This window comes from Podarcis filfolensis (genome assembly GCF_964270895.1).
Source record: "Podarcis filfolensis genome assembly, chromosome: 1".
Lineage (NCBI taxonomy): Eukaryota > Metazoa > Chordata > Lepidosauria > Squamata > Lacertidae > Podarcis > Podarcis filfolensis.
Genome location: NC_139604.1, coordinates 96,013,482 through 96,030,737, shown reverse-complemented (window position 1 = coordinate 96,030,737; position 17,256 = coordinate 96,013,482). Strand labels below are relative to the sequence as shown.

General features: G+C 40.6%; 1 protein-coding gene and 1 long non-coding RNA gene across 2 annotated transcripts in view; both read right to left on the bottom strand.

The window, feature by feature from the left end:
• LOC310767021 overlaps positions 1-17,256 on the bottom strand; it is a 962,895-nt gene that overhangs the window by 133,186 nt on the left and 812,453 nt on the right. The gene's annotated exons all lie outside the window — the stretch shown is intronic.
• Positions 1-17,256, bottom strand: part of LOC310762794 (formin-1-like) — a 43,992-nt gene that overhangs the window by 7,295 nt on the left and 19,441 nt on the right. The window contains exon 2 of the mRNA XM_083614285.1: positions 14,570-16,541. Within this exon, the coding sequence (XP_083470411.1) occupies positions 14,570-16,421 (1,852 nt within the window). The 5' untranslated portion in view covers positions 16,422-16,541. The remainder of the gene's footprint in view (positions 1-14,569; positions 16,542-17,256) is intronic.

Below are 17,256 nucleotides of genomic sequence, written 5' to 3'. Positions count from 1 at the left end.
TATCTTGTTCGACTTCTGAGGCGCACTTGAAAATCGAGGTGTTTACTTCTGGGTTTTCAGCGTTCGAGTTCTGAAATGTTTGACTACAGAGTCGTTCAAAAACTGAGGTACCACTGTAATTCCCCTGCCGTTGACACCAATGGGAAGATGATATACGGTACAGATATTGCTCTCCCCATCTCCCTTGTGTTTTGCCCCTTCCTTCATGAGCTGGGTATAGTTTTGATGTTGTGAATGTTCTGAAGAAGTAGCTATCACAGATCCTGCCTCACTCTTCCCCAGAAATGTGACTGTGTGTGTTCTGAATGTTTTTATCGTAAGTCTGTGGATCAGATCTGGTGTGAGTCCTTATCTATTAAACTATTTGCCATGAAATCAGCTCCGTTTTAAATGCTTGGTAGTTTAAAATACCAAATGCTATTCATGAGCAGGGTGTCCAACAGAAAATGATACCGTGCTAAGCAAAGAATACCTGAAGTCGGTTCCAACAAGGGGCATTAAATAAGAGTTTAGCAGGTGTTGTGAAGAAAAAAACCTGTTAATTTCTACTCAGAAGAAAGCCCAAGTATGTTTGATGGGGTTTGCTCTTTGGTAACTGTGTACACAGGATTGCAGCCCAACTCTTTTGTATAGAAATCAAAAGGGATCTAAAAGGGATTACTTTTAAGCCCCCTGCCAGGTAAGTTTTGAAAACCTCTAAAAACAGAGTCAGCAATAAGATGCTGATATTCACTCCTTTATTTAATTCTACAAATCATAAGTACCAGATAAGAGAAACTAAAGAATAACATTGTTAAATCTGGATGTAGTTCAAATTTTCATTCTAATTTATGATGTTTTGTTGCACAGATTTTCCATACTTTTACTCACCGGGCTAAATTGATTTTCCATTGGTTTTGGTCTGGGCATGTGTCAACAAAGTTGCATAATATTTTCCAACTATTTTTAGTATGGATAAAATTTAAGAAGACAAAATTGTGGAGCTTTAAAAAAATAAAAAACAGATTATTCCATCCATTAAAATTACTTTTATGAAGGTATCCAATCATTTTTTCCTGGCCAAACTTACAGGCTTGCCTTCTGACAATGCGGGGACAATCTGTCTCTACCACAAATGCTACCAATTATCCGGTCTGCCCTCCTTGACACGTTCTTCCCCTTGCTTTTTCCTCTCTCTCGGTTTTCCTTTCACTAGCTCCATCCTGCCTCTGTGGGCTACACTTTCCCAGTCTCAGGAGAAGCAAGGTTTGCAAATGTGGCACCCATGGGTGCAGCAGCAGCACCCTCAAAGTTCTCCCCTGTTGCCATAAAGCCTCTGAGTCACCAGCCCCAGCACTGACTACCCCCTTGGTCAGAAGGTGGCATTCCTTTTTGCTTCCTTGAAAAGCACATACAGCTGAAGGAGAAGGTTAGAAGAATTTCTGTAGTTTTGTGTCTTTGTGGGAAGGTGGCACTGATCTGGGAAGAGGAGGGAGAGAAGTGACCAGTGACTGTAGGTTAGCGCTCACTCAGAAATCCAAATGGACCTTAAAATGTTGGCAACCTCTGCAGTAGAGGTTTCTCGGGAGTCTTATTCTTGACTCCCTCTTCCCATCTCATCTGTGTGCCATTTGAACTACATTATTTATATTTGTATGACCAGCAATGATGTTAATGATTCCATTTCTATCAAATCTTGTATTCTTAACTGAACCTATGCAGTACAGAGGGTCTGCATTGCTTTTGAGAAAATGAGATCTTTGCTCAGCTGAGCAACTCACTGGGTGACCTTGGTCAGTAGTATCAAAAGCCACTAAGTTATCCAGGAGGATTAACAGAGTTGTACTTTCTTTCCCCCAGAGCACTCCAACCATCAAGGGGCCTAGGCTGGCCAAACCCTGGCCTGAAACCTGACTGGAATGGGTCTAGAAAATCTGTTTCTTCCAAGAATGTCTGAAGCTAACCAGCTACCACTGTTGAAAATATTGGCACATAAAGTAAATTTGGCACACGGTTGGTAGTTCTCATACATCTCTGGATCCAGGGAGTGTCCTGGAAAAACTGAGGCATTCTGGTTTTTTTCTTGAGAGGATGGCGGCCATTTTGGGTGCCATGATCTCTCGTGATTTCATGTTGTGTTTCCTCAACTGAAAAAGCTCTTTGGGAGGGCATGATCTCATGTGGCACCCCAAAATATGTTTTTGGGCACTATGCCCCCAAAAGTGCTTTTTTTGGGGGGGTGGATTTTAGTGTGAAATGGCCACTATCCTTCTGCAAGAAAAAACAGGAAGGTGGCATCCCAGAAGATGGCATCTGTTGGAGGGTATGGTGCTACTGCCACTATCAAAGTGTTACTGTTAATATAAAAAGCCCTTAACAACTTGGTACCAATTCACCTATGAGATCGCCTGACCTCATATGTGTCCACTTGACCGCTTTGATCAGCAGAATCAGCACTTTTACAGGTGTCACGTAATACTTGATTGTTTAGTGTGGCAGCAATGACACTGTAATTTTTGTGTGTGCCTGCTGAATACACTTTTATTTATACAAGCCTACCCAGATATTTAGAAAGTCTGTATGACTTTTAATTTGTTTTAGTCTATTCCATTGTGGTTTTAACTTTCTATATATTTTTAATTGTGGCTGTAAATCTTCCAATGATAATTTTATTGTTTTATCTTTTTTTGTAAACCCCTTTGAGGGTTTTTTCCTATAATCAAGCAGGACATAAATTTAAACACACAAATAAATGATGGCCAACCTGGTGGTCTCCAAATGTTATTGACAACTCCCAGAATACTTGACCATTGGCTGGAGTTAAGCATCCAACACATCTGAAGAGAACCAGCTTGGCAAAGGCTGGGCTAAAGCCATAATGGGACTTGACCTGGAAATTAGCATTCCATTTGTTAATAAGAATGAAATTGAAGCCTTTGAATCAATACAGCTTAAAAAAATAAAAATATTTCCTGATTTAAAACAAAAAGCCCATGCAAAACCTGTTTCACCTGTACTAGCTACAGAGGTTCACCTAGGAGCTCCTTACGAAAAACAAAGCCAGTAATGAAGCATCAGTAAAACAAAAGTGTATCGTGTAATGACTGTGCAAATATACAGGCTAACTCAATGCAATATTTAAACAGCAGGCAGCTTACCTGAAAATAAGCTACGATACGAAAACAAGCTATCCTCTGAAATATGCTCACATCCAGATACACTTCCCCAAATTAAAAGGAAGGTTATATAGCTAATTTTAGAATTTCTTCCTTTCCATTGCACTTTTATCCAGTTTGCTACACTTTAAATTTCCAAAAAGTCCCAGGATAGATCAGTGAAGATCTGCCCTTACTTTGCCCTCATTGCAGAGTGCTTTAATATATATTGTACAGCTGAATATCTATTTCAGAAAACGCATTGCGCCAGTAGATTCTTTCTGATCAGGGCCAGGCCAAGACATTTTGGTACCCAAGGTGAACCACAAAATGCCACCCTCCCATCAGAAGAGAAGAATGTGTAAAGTGAAGATCTACATCATAGAATCATAGAATCACAGAATTGTAGAGTTGGAAGGGCTATGAGGGTCATCTAGTCCAACCCCCTGAAATACAGGAATCTTCTACCCCAGGCTTCCTCAACCTCGGCCCTCCAGGTGTTTTGAGACTACAATTCCCAGCATCCCTGACCACTGGTCCTGCTAACTAGGGATCATGGGAGTTGTAGGCCAAAAACATCTGAAGGGCCGAGGTTGAGGAAGCCAGTGGGGTTCGAACCCACAAGCGCCTCTGCACCTGCCCAGCGTGATTCAGAGAAGGCCCGTTTCTCCCCCATGACAGCTTTTAATTACCTTTTCAAGCTCTCAGGTTGATTTAATCCCCCCACCCTCCGCCCTTGTTCCCGATGTACATCTTTATCCTTCCCTTGTTCCTGAACCCGGGAAACTATTTTGCTAAAGGAAGTAGCAGAGGTGCTGTATCTTCGCAAGCCCCTTTTCCTGAATTGCAGCAGTTCACCACTAGCTATGGGGTGATATGGTAACTCTCCACCAAAACCTCCAGGGTGGAAAGAGCTTGAGAGCACAGTATGATGGGTGAACAGCAACTTCAAAGCAGAAAAGATATAAAGCTCACTCTGCTTAAACACCATCAGTTTATAAAACATCATAATCTGGATTACCACCATTCCCCACAACCTGACTTGCTTCTATAGATACCTCTTCTTTCTCACTGTGTGATGCACTAGAAATCTGAGCACTTGTTACATCTAAAGGTTAGCAAACCAGCTCTTTCAATTACCTCCAGCAAGCTCTGCTTACATACTACAATAAGGGTACCTTTGTGGAATCCCGAATTCTTTATGATGCCACAGAAACACATGTCTTTCCTTCGCAAAATGGAACGATTCTTTCTCCACTGTAAACACGCTTTCAGCTGTCCTCCTTCTTTTGAAAGAAAACAGTTCGAAAAAGAGCTCATCTCTCTTCAAAGGGGTCTAACTAACTTGATTAAAATAAAGTATTATTATTATTAAGGCTGTCCACATCTGCACACTGCCTTCGCTGTGCTCTAATTTTGGACTGGATACTGAATCACTGCTGCAACACAGCGGCCTTAAAATCCCAAGCCAAGCCAACACCCAAACCTTTATAGCTATTGTTTCCTAACCTTTGGTCTCAAATAGGTACATATATTAAAATAGCTCTCCAGTCCTCCGTGACAACCTAATAAAGTCAGGTAAAGCTCTAGTACATTGTCCCAGGATCCAATAATGCTGAAAGTATTAAGCATTATGGATTTATTTTGGGTGATGACGTTCTACAAGAATGGGTGTAGTAAGCAAAGTTGTAGAAATTTTATTTATAGAGTTTTGTTTTTGTTTTTTTTAAATCACAAGCTTATGTGGAAATGGGGAGAATTGAAATGCGGAATAATGAGAAACAGAGAGAAACCAAAATGGATCCTGATCTATGTTTCTGCATGTTGGCATCCATCTGTCTCAAGAGACAGTGGAGTTCACTTCCGGGGGTGAAGTCAAACTGCTGCATTAGCGGCAATGAGGTGACCTCACTGGGGCACAAGCCTGTGCGGTGTGTATGGAGGTCCAGGGCTGCCCACAAGACAAAAAAACCCTTTTGTCCTCGCTGATGTGGTCCAAAGGAAAGCAGAGAAATACATTTGGCACCAGCTTGGCCGCAAGAGATGCGAGGAGGAGGAGTTTGGATTTGATAGCCCACTTTATCACTACCCGAAGGAGTCTCAAAGCGGCTAACATTCTCCTTTCCCTTCCTCCCCCACAACAAACACTCTGTGAGGTGAGTGGGGCTGAGAGACTTCAGAGAAGTGTGACTGGCCCAAGGTCACCCAGCAGCTGCATGTGGAGGAGCGGAGATGCGAACCCGGTTCACCAGATTACGAGTCTACCGCTCTTAACCACTACGCCACACTGGCTCACAAGGCACCATTTAACCATCTTAGGAACTCCACTCTGGATTTGTGTAGGGCTTACTCCCGCAAGGCAGCAGAGGTTTAGGATCAGATTTTTCCTTCTTCTAGAAGGGCTACTTTCCAAGCTTGACGGGCCCCATCTGCCCCTCACATCCCTCTACAACACATGCCAAAACTGCCTTCTTGACCCCTGGCCCACTACTGGTCTAGTTCAGGGGTCAGCAAACTTTTTCAGCAGGGGGCAGGTCCACTGTTCCTCAGACTTTGTGGGGAGCTGGACTATATTTTTTTGGGGGGGGGAACGAATTCCTATGCCCCACAAATAACCCAGAGATGCATTTTAGATAAAAGCACACATTCTACTCATGTAAAAACACACTGATTGCCGGTCCGTCCGCGGGCCGGATTTAGAAGGGGATTGGGCCGGATCCGGCCCCCGGGCCTTAGTTTGCCTACCCATGATCTAATCTGCTCAATCTGCCAGAGCTTGTCTTTGCATGCTCCCTGTGCAAACAGTACTGAACCAGATGAACCAATGGTCTGACTTCATATAAGGCAGCTTCCTGCGTTCCTTCCTTGTTTATCCAATCAGCTGCTGGTTCTCTGTTGTGCTGCAAGTAACATATGTTTGTTGCCTTTAACAAATGAGTACAGTAACCTAAGGCTATTCCAACTCTAAACATATTAAAAATATTTACCAAATAAAACATATCACAATCTCAAAAATGTTATAACACCACCTACTTGTGGCCAATTTTTCCATTAAAAAAAGAAAAAAGTAGAAGCTGGAAAAATAAAGAGCAGCGCACATTGCTAATTACAAAGTGTGGGAGACAGTTCCAGCTTTTGGAGAAGATCAGAAGGCTAACGATTTCCAGATGGATTAACTGGCAAGGTAACCATGGCCTCCTGCCAAGAAAATTATTCTCTGCCCTCAAGAGTCTTGAACAAATCTCTGAACACATAGACCTTTTTTTGATGTTTCTCCCTTTATAGGAATTTATTTGTGGGGGGGGGGGGAGCTTAGCCGCATCTTTATACGTATTATTACTGCACCTATATAAGGCAACTGCACCTGAACAAAACAAAAGAAAACCTGCATCACAGGTAGAAGCATCACCTGCATCACAGGTACCTTTCATATATTCACATGGCCATCTCAATTGTTGCAGAAAAGTTGGCATTTTAAGCTCCCACTCTAGGTCAGTGATCACAGGCAGAGCTGAATGCATGCAGTGATTCTATTAGGAAAACCACAGAATAAGCTACAAAGTAGGAATTCACAGCCTCTTTTTTTTAAAAAGCTGAGTTTTTAGCCCTTATGACTGCAACAATATGCTGACTTCTGACTGCATAGGTTTGACTTGTAAAACATACCAAGCTTTCAACAAATACTTTTAGCCTGTTGAAATATAATCTTTTAATTTGAAATGCAAATGATATTGCAAAGAAGTTGCCACTTAAAGTTGCTAGTATGAGGTATTAATCCCATCAAAGAAAGAAAAAGGAAAAACGCAACCAACCACTGCGCCATTATATTTTTTCTTCCTTCTCTGACTTCTTCCTCTGTGCCAATCTGTCACAAACAAAAGTCAGAGAAACGTCATTATCATTTTATTCTCTTGCCTGAACAAGGAAGGTTATCCTGGCACTCTGGCAGATTTTATCACTGCTTCTGCTCTGCAAAAAGTCCTGGAGCTGCACTTTCCCTCCACTACAGGTGTAAAATAATTTTGTAGTCCAGAAATTCCGACGAAATGGCAGACAAAATTAATGGAGTATGCAGAATTGGACAAAATGACAGGAAGGATTCGAAACCTGCGGGACCAGAGATTTACAGATGATTGGAAGAAGTATATGAATTATTTGAAGAGCAACTGTAATCAACAAATTACGCTAGTAGGACTACAATAAGTTTTGTAAGGAGAAATATACGAAGTGTTACAAAGTAGAAAAAGATAGAGATATTGGTTATGAGTTTGAAATGTAATAGGGAAGATAAGAAATGCATACTGAGAGATTAGATTGGAAAATTTTCAGACAGGATTGATGGAAGTCAAAAATTTGAATAGGAGGTAAAAGTATGTTTAATTACTGTTGAAAATGATATGTTAAAAAAAACTAATAAAAATTATATATATATAAAATTTTGTAGTCCATGTAATTGGACCCAAAAATGGATACCTGCATACGGTAAGTACTTTTCATATTAGAGCTGATTCACACACATTTTAGTTTTGACAGTTGCAGGAATCACACTCTGGGTCAGAGAGCACCCCACCCCAGGAATTGTGCTTGGCCCTGGAGCTTTCAGTGGGTGTTTTCTGCCAAGAAGAATCACAACAGGTCACTTTTATCCATCCTTTAAACTGCAAAGGAGGAGGAGAAGGGAGCCATTTAGGAGAAGAAAGTATTGTGTAACTCTCTGCTTCTTTTTTTTACTGGCAATAGTCAATTCTGGCATAGCTGAACAACACTCTAGACCCCAACTTGCCCTTAAAAAGCAGTCAGCTCAGATCTCTTTAAATATTTTTGTCATTTGGTTCATTTTGACTGCTGTGCAGTGCAATTATACTACATTACTCAGGGAGGCATAACTGTCACATTTGAAAGTTCATGCGCTAACAAGAAATAAAGATCATTACCAGATCAAGTGTTCGTTCTGTAAGATAATCTGTCCCTGACACAAAGTACCAAGATTCAAGCAAGATACCTATTAACACCAGCGAGACAACTGGTGTTACAACTGGCCTTTGTACTAAAGATAAAACACAAGTTTAATGTTAAAAGCTCACCAGAATCCCATGATTCTCTTATGCATGTCTTTAATAGTAAATTCCAATGGATGAACAAAATTAGTACCCTAACATCACTTACAGGAACACTGAAAACAATCTGATATTCATACAGGTTATCAAAATATTGAAGGCTGCTTTAACTATTTTCTCTCTATACACTCAAAGCAATGTGAGAACCACGCAAATCGCTCGGTCTCTATTAAAATCGATTTTCTCTCCCCTTGGTTAAACATTGACTTATAGTCACTTATTTTTTCTTAGGTGATGTCAAAAGTAACTTAATATTCTGAACTATACATTTTGCTTCCATCAAAAGTGTCTAATTAGTTGCACTTCATCACACTTTCTCTTGAGGATAAGGAGAGAAGTGCCACAAAAGAACAAAGACATTTAAAGTCATTTTCCAGAAAATCCTTACACAGTCTATTGACTCCTTAAGTTCAAAAGTTAACTAGATTTAGTGGCTTTAGCTCACGGATTTAAATTACTTTTCAGTGTAATTCTCACATCTTATTATTCAAAGTAAAGCCAGTTAAAACCAGTATATTATTATTAGGCATACATATAACACTTTAGTGGTTATAAAAGTAGCTTCTCTGATACCTCAGTGCAAATATTTTGAATGGATGTAATCCTTTGCCAGTTTCATGAATATGGGTAGAACCTAATGGATGTCACTCTGCTGATGAAAGGCAATTTTGGACAAATCCTTCTCCCCGATGCACAAACACCCCATGTACCCTAGAGGGTTGCCAGCAATCTGGAGCAAAAAATTGGTGGGAGGGAAGATGCAAGGGGACACAAGTCAAAAAATACCTCCCTTACTTTTCCTTTTCCATTGACAGATGATCTATTAGTTAAGAAGAATTCACCAGCCATTTAACTCTGGTCCAGATTATCATTGAACCATGGCTTGATCCTGGCATCAACATCAGCGTTGTTAGAAGAAAAAACTGCTCCTTTTCCCTTATGGGGTACCCAAGAGCCCATATAGAGTCCTTATGTAGGTTTGCTATCGGTAGGAGAAAATAACAGAGGCCAACCAGAGAATATTGAGAAGCAAAGCAGCTAGTAAGCCTGATCTTTATTAAACTGTTGCAGCAGGCTGCTCACACACACTGCCCCCACGCAGGAGGGAAGAGGAACCCAGAACAATGGTGTGCAAGCCCTTATATAGACTTTTGAAATTGCCACCCTGTAGCTCAAGACTACCCGCCCAATACATCATACATACATCACAGAAGGGGTGGTCTACAGCAGAATCTTGTCTGGCAGGATACCTGATAATGGTCACTGATTGCTTTTACCTGGGCATCCTGGCGAGTCTTTTGTGATGGTAAATACTCAGTCCCTGAATCCAGGTCACAGGCTCACCCTATTCATACACAGATATGCCCTTAAGACACGATTTATGAGCAAAGAGACCATGGGGAGGCTTTCCCATCTCCTTCCTCCTTGCAGAGAAACATTTGAGGTCAATTTGGGAGAGCCAAAATGGCTTCAGGACTGCCCTCCTGCACTGCTTCAGACATGTGGCCCATATAATAATAAAAAATTATTATTTATACCCCACCCATCTGGCTGGGTTTCCCCAGCCAATCTGGGCGGCTTTCAACCGAATATTAAAAACAATACCTCATCAAACATTAAAAACTTCCCTAAACAGTTGTCTTTTAAAAGTAAAATAGTTGTTTATTGCCTTGACATCTGCTGGGAGGGCGTTCCACAGGGGAGGAGCTACTACCGAGAAAGCCTTCCACCTGGTTCCCCGTAACCTCAGTTCTCGCAGCGAGGGAACAGCCAGAAGGCCCTCGGTGCTGGACCTCAGTGTCTGGGCTGGATGAAGGGGGTGGAGACGCTCCTTCAGGTATACAGGACCAAGGCTGTATAGGGCTTTACAGGTCGGCACCAACACTTTGAAATGTATGTTTTTGCCTGGTACATTTATGAACATTTATTTTATATCTTAGACCTTATAATTCTCACAACATCATCATCAATTATTTGTACCTCGCCCAGCTGACTGAGTTGCTAAATAAAATCAGGAAGACTTCCTTTAGCTCAATTCTGAATAGGCTCAGCTAATGTACATCATTTTAGAACATGTCAGATTGGGGGTGGGGGAATTATTATTCAGATGCCAATTCTGAATTCTGTCTGCAATATTATTATTATTATTTATATAAAACGTTTATCTCCCTTTACTACACATTTAGGACCTGCAAGCTTTCTTAGAAACCCCTTCATGTATTGATAAGGGAGGTTTTTTAAAAAAACAAAACCCTTTTTAACACTGTATCATGGTAGTACAAACAGGAAATTGGCACTGCTCTTTTGTCCCACAGAATACTGAATTGTTCATCTATGACAACCATGAAACATTAAGCTGCGTCTGGGTTTTCATTCCAGTTTAATTCACTTTGCTACCCTTCAGTGATTGGCTTTGAGGAGGAAGCCACATTTACAAAGAAACAACACTACCAATGTTGCTTAAGAGTGTCTTGTTCAAAAACTATAACCGGAGACGCTTTTTCACAGTATCATAATGAGAACACATCAACAAACAACAGATCAGCTGTCTTTTTTTTCAGAGGGCCTGTAAAAGGTTCCTCTGTTTTGTAAACTGGTTTTTTTTACTTAAGGGCACATCACAAGACTTTCCGACTGAATTCCTCTTATTAAGCTTGCTTGTTTCTTTTTAGATCAAAGATCCAATTTCTTGTTCCAGCAACTAGTTGCGGCAGGAGAGGCGGCTAGAGTCTTTGCTGGACTCAGGTAGTGTAGCAATGGAGTATTGCCTTGAGCGATATTTTTTCCCTCAAGTACAACTTTCTCAAATACAACTTTGATCACTGAAATATTGATGCTTCCTGCAGAAATAATTTCCTGTCTTTTGCGAAGACTGTAAAAAGCAATGGCTATTCTACAGGCCAGACTTTGTTCTTCTGTACACAGCCATCAGGACTGGGCCATAGGCAGCCAAGCGCATGGGAAGTCAATGTGCCAATCTTGGCAGGATGGAGCACAAACAGCAGGGGTGGGGGTGGGAAATGACAAAGAAGGTCAGTCCAGGGGCAGGGGGAAATGCAGAACAGATTCTGAGCCAAAAGGTCTGTCCAAAGGGTGCGTTGTGCATGCATGCTAGAATGAGCAAACGGTTGTACAATAGCAGGCAGTTAGTTATGCAAGAAACTAGATAGGGAAGAGCAGCCAACTCCCGAAAGCCCCAGCCAATATGGCCAGTGGTCAGGAATGATGAGACTTCTGGAGAGCACAAGGTTGGCTACCGCTGGGATGGGGCATCAGGCAGATTGGGAGGGGAGCAGGAAGACATGCTGCAACAAGGCTGGCTGACAGGTAGCAACATTTGATACCCATCAACTGCCCTATAAAAGCCAGGACATCCTGTTTTTTTCTGTGAGAGCACAGCAGCCTTTTTGGGTGCCTTGCAATCATAGAATTTCGGGCTGAGTTCTGGCCCCGAAAAAGTACTTTTTCTGGGTCCGCAATCTCATGGGTCACATGACTCATGCAGGATTTTGGACCCGGAAGATGGTGTCCCAGATTTGGGCTGCATCATGTTGGAGGGTATGACATCATCCAACGACTGTTGCCATTTAAATTCTACTATGTTTTTAAACGATTCTTTATGGTTTTGTTACAGGTGTGGGGAACCTTTTGTCAGCCTGAAGGCCACATTTCCTCATGAACAATCTTCCGGGGGCACATGTCAGTAGTGGTTGAAGGCCAGAGGAAAAAATGGACGGAACAATGAGTGTTATTTTTAGCTTTGTAAAGTAGGTTGTTTGGGAACGATTGAGGGCACAAGGAGAAGGGGACGACAGAGGACGAGATGGTTGGACAGTGTTTTCGAAGCTACCAGCATGAGTTTGACCAAACTGCGGGAGGCAGTGGAAGACAGGAGTGCCTGACGTGCTCTGGTCCATGGGGTCACGAAGAGTCGGACATGACTAAACGACTAAACAACAACAACAAACAACAACAATGTAGGCAGTGTTCCAGGTCAGAAGGTTCTACACACTCTCACACACATTTCTCCATCCAGTGAAGGAAGAGTTATTATCACAGTTCAAGGATATGCAACAACCAGGCAAAAGCACTCAATGGGGGGGACATGGTGTGAGATGAGGATATATGGCTTAGAGTGGGGGTGGGGGTGTGCACTGAGCAGACTCTCAAAGGGCCAGATAGAAAGCCCTGGAGGGCCACACTTGAGGTTCCCCACCCCTGTTTTATAAGTCACTATGGTTATAGTTTATAGAAAAGCATGGTAAAAATACAGCAAACAAATATCTGGAGCAAGATTATGATGCTTTTGGAAGGCCTATTTTGCAGTTGCCAAGAGAAAGACTCAGACTAGGTCAAAAGGACTACTATGAATAGTCTACCTGGGGTATAGCACTACACTAGGATCTAAGGAAACAATACCTGCCCCTTCTTCCTTCACTGTGCACACCTGAGTAGCTTAGATAGGGAGGTTGAGCACAACAATAGCCCACAACCCAATTCGAACCAAGTTTACTGAGAGGTAAGCCCCGCACTGATTTAAACAGAACTTGCATGCCTGGCATTCCAGCTATTACTGCAGATACCTAGCAGTAAAACATTATCACGTACACTGATCAGAGAGATACTTTCAATTCAAAGTGTAATTAACATGCCAACTCATTTCTGTTAAGGAGGGCTTCACTGGAAAAGAAAATGAGAAGATATAGCAACGTCCCAAATTGTTACTGCCATTATCCTAGCATCTATTTCTGTGCAATCTTTCCCATTTCTGATTGCTATATTGATTTTAAGCAGTCCTGGGGCTTGTCTGCAGCAATGAAAGTGACAGTAATTATTCAGGAAAGTTCATTCATCAGAATACAAGCATCTGACTCACCAGACTTGCCTTGTGACTCCAGTTAAAACTACAGAAGGCTTTTCAGCCGTGGAACTGCATTAAATTCTTTGAAACACATTTTTTTTAGTTCATAAATATCCCTGTTTTGTAAATAGGAGAAATTATCTGCTGTGAATTTGGGAACTATTTTACCCTTAATGTACTTCAAAAACATTAATTAAACTCTGTATGTACCAGCACCAATTTTAGAATTAACATTTCACAGAGGAAAGATGATGCAAAATGCAAGACAATTTTAACAAATAAACTGAATGACATTTTAAATATCTTTAGGATTGCTGTCTTTTGCATGTGAAAAAAATGTATTTTGTCATACCTTATTCAACAATGAATGCAAAACATCTAAACAAAATAGGTTATTACTCTCCTACATTCAATATTTGGACGGCTTTTGCTGATAGTAACAAGAGATTGTAAAAATAATCTGTAGCAAAAACACATTTAACTACATCCGCAAAGCCTATATTTAGAATGCATAGTTAAATTTAATTTAGGCACCAGATTTTGAGATATCAGTTCATTGTGGGCAGAATTGCATTGAAGACTTTGACTTGTTATTTTGTCTTTATTACCATAAACGTGACGGTCCTATAGATGTCTACTCAGAAGTAACTTTTATCAAGTAAGTATGTATAGGGTTTCAGCTTAGTGCTGCAATCCAATACATACCGTACTTATCTAAAAGTATGCCCCATTGGACTTACTTCTGAGTAGACACGTAGGACTGTGGTGTTAAAGATGTGTGTTCAGAAAAATAACATCATATGGATGTGTATATATTTCTCCATGCAGCATGCACAGTTGCAAAACCTGAAAATTAAGGTCTCTTGACCAAAATTGTTGCTATGTTTTCAGAAGTAACTCAGGGGAAAACTGCTCCAACTGCCACTTGTAGGTAAGTAGAAGAATATACATTTTAAAATAAAGTTTGAAAGCTTTAAAAATAAAATAAAAACAGTATAGAAAAACAACTGAATGTGCTGTGTTATGCAGACACAGTACTATTTTAGTTTTGTGATTCCATTATGCATTTTAAAAAGTGATATATGGCAGATTGTATTTGAAACATGATAAAGCAAGTGTTTTTGTTAATTTGTTTGTTAAATATACAAGAATCAAGAAAAGTCTTCGGCATATTTTGCCTATATTTGAAGGCTTGAAGAAAAAAGGTTACTGTGAAAATGTAAAAACATGACTGGTCAATTCACTAGTGGAAATAAAAACAAGCAACAGCAAATTTACAAGGTTAATATAACAAATCAACTAAACGTTCACACCTTATGTGCATTTCTATATAGATATACGCTTCCACAGCTTGTCCTTTGCAGGTCTCATAAATTTCAATAGGACTTACACAACAGAAATTCCCAATGATTTTTGGCTTGTTCTTGGCATTTAAAAATATTTTAAATATGACTAACCTGGGTGCAGTTTGTGCTGTAGTTGAACACGGTTTTTGTCTTGAAGGGTGCTTTTTTCAAAGTCGTCCTCACTGGCAACTTGATGTAGCCCTGGTTGTCTCACAGAAAGTCCGGGATGTCCAAATTCAGAAAACCTGAGTTGCAACTGTGCTTCAAAATCTTTGCCCAATGAGAAATTTGTAGTGGAATGTCTTGAACGGCAATCATCACTAGCGCCAGACTCTTCTTCAGTGTCAAGCATGGGCAATGGAAGTATTCTGTGGTGTAGCTGTGGGCTAGGCAGACTTGAGGATAAAGGAGAAGGAAGAGGCGACATCTGTTTGTATGTATTGGACAGTGGATAGGAATTATTAAAAACATTGCTAATTGCTACTAAGGACGGAGACAGTGGCCTTTTATCTTCCTGTTTAATGATGGTCCTTGCCTGGCAAGTATCGGGATTCAGATTTATTGGCAGGTGTAAAGACAAATGCTTTTTGTCCTCCTGGGGTACCGTAGCTCTTTTCTCATATACCAAGCCTGCTGGGCTTCTGTCTGCTCTTGTAACAGCCTGTAATCGCTTCCATTCTGCCGTTTCATCTAATCTGTCATACTGTGTAACTTTCAGTAAGGTTTTATTGACGACTCCCGCTAGACTACACGAGTCGTCAATAACATGGTCTTGTTCTCCTTTATGTTGTGGAATATAGCCTTTCTGCTCTTTCTCCTGTTTTACAGTGGCAAAACCAGAACCGACTGATTCTTTGCTCCCCTCACTTGAGGCGTAAGGTACTTCGCAGTATTCCACAGAGGCGCGTCCAACGTTTTGCAGGTAACATTCAGAGACTTCCGCTTTTGAGACCACTCCAACTTGAGGCTTGCTTTTGCAGTTTCCTGCAATACGCTCATAACCGTGCACCATTTCAGAGGCTGAGGTCTTCTCAAAAGCCTCAGATTCATTGGTTGATGTTCCCTGGAAACAGGTCCGCAACGGGCTGCTCTGCTGCACCTGGATCCCTTTAAGGGTGTCCTCTACATCATCTAGCAGACTATGGCTATGTGCAAAACAGTGTCCAAACACATCATTGTCGTACTCAGAGAAAGAAACAGAGAGATCTGTATCAGACCCCAAAGCCCGGCTGTTCTCAAGCAAATACCACTCTCTCCTTGATCCTTCTGCTAGTTTATTCACATCTGATGATAAATCATCTCTGTCTTCCACCTTCTCCTGACGAGAACATGCAAATGAGCTGGAATATTTGGCAGAAAGAAATTTATCATTTCCCAACAACATTGCTTTGCTGTTTAATGCTGCTGGCTCCAAAACGCCAGGTGTCTTCCTTTTCATTTTCTTGTTTATGAAGTCCTCAATGCTCTCTCTCCGTTTGCTGAATCTCCTGGTTTTTTTGTTTTTTGGAGTGGACTTCTTCTCCATAGATCCCGACAGAGACTCTTGTTGATCCTTGAAACCCTGTCTGCCATCATGGCTATATTTCAGGCTTTCAGAAATGTCTTGCAGCTTCCCTTCCTGGTTCCCCATTTTAACACCTAGAATGTGGCTTGAACTAAGGAGAGTAGCCAACAGCCTCTCCTTCTCAGCATTCAGTTTATACAACTCAGTGAGAATATCCTTAGTAGTTGTTTGCTTGAAGAAGATGTCTCCAATGTTTTCACAGGTCTGCCCTCTCAATCCTACTGCCTCCGAGCCTTCGCTCACTCGATAGCAGTGATGATAATGTTTACTGGATTTGTCCAGAGTTACACAGCCCTTGTATGTGAACCCTCTGACTTTCCCCTTTGGGAGATAGAAGCTGACGTAGCAAAGCTCCATAATGGGTCTGTGCAACTGGAGGACAGTATAAGTGCCTTCCATTGTGTTTGCCTAATTATTTAATTTAAATTATGAGGTCAGTATTTCTAACCTTGCATGACACACCATGTGATGCAAGGAAAGTAGAGGAGGCATCTGACTAATCTTCTACAGTAACATTTCCTGTTAAAAAGAAGAAGAAAAGCTTGTCAGAAAGATGTTATCCTCCCCACAATTTTTTTTTAAAAACAGAACAAAAACAAGTATTTAATCTCCTTCAAAATATAATCCAAAATACCAGCCTGTCACAAGAACTGTGACGCATATGAGTTATTGGTCGCATTGCTAGAGAAAACACATACCGAACTTCAAACTTTTAGCATGTTTCTGAACCATGTTACTATTTTCTTATTGATCTGCTAAACATTAACAAACTGCTTGGCTAATGGAATATGGTTGAAAAGATTTCTCCCAACATAATTTTGTATTTATACTGTAACAGGACTATAGTACAGTGGTATTTCTGCATTTAGAAGGTCCCAGTTTCAGTCCTAGACATCTCCAGATCGTGGTCAGAAAGACTTCTGTTTGAAATCCTTGCAAGCTGCTACAAGCCAAAGTAGATAATACTGAGCAAGATTTGACATAATGTTCCTACATACTGAACCAGTAAACACTCTAAAATACTAGATTACACTATTGAAAGTTCAAATGCTGGTGTAAATATTAGTATGAAATAAACAATTTCAATTTGCAGGTAATCCAATTATAATTTTTATAATTTTATATATAATCTTATATATAATTATATATATAATTATATATATATATATAATTATATATATATATATATATATATATATATATATATATATATATATATAAAACACATTAACAA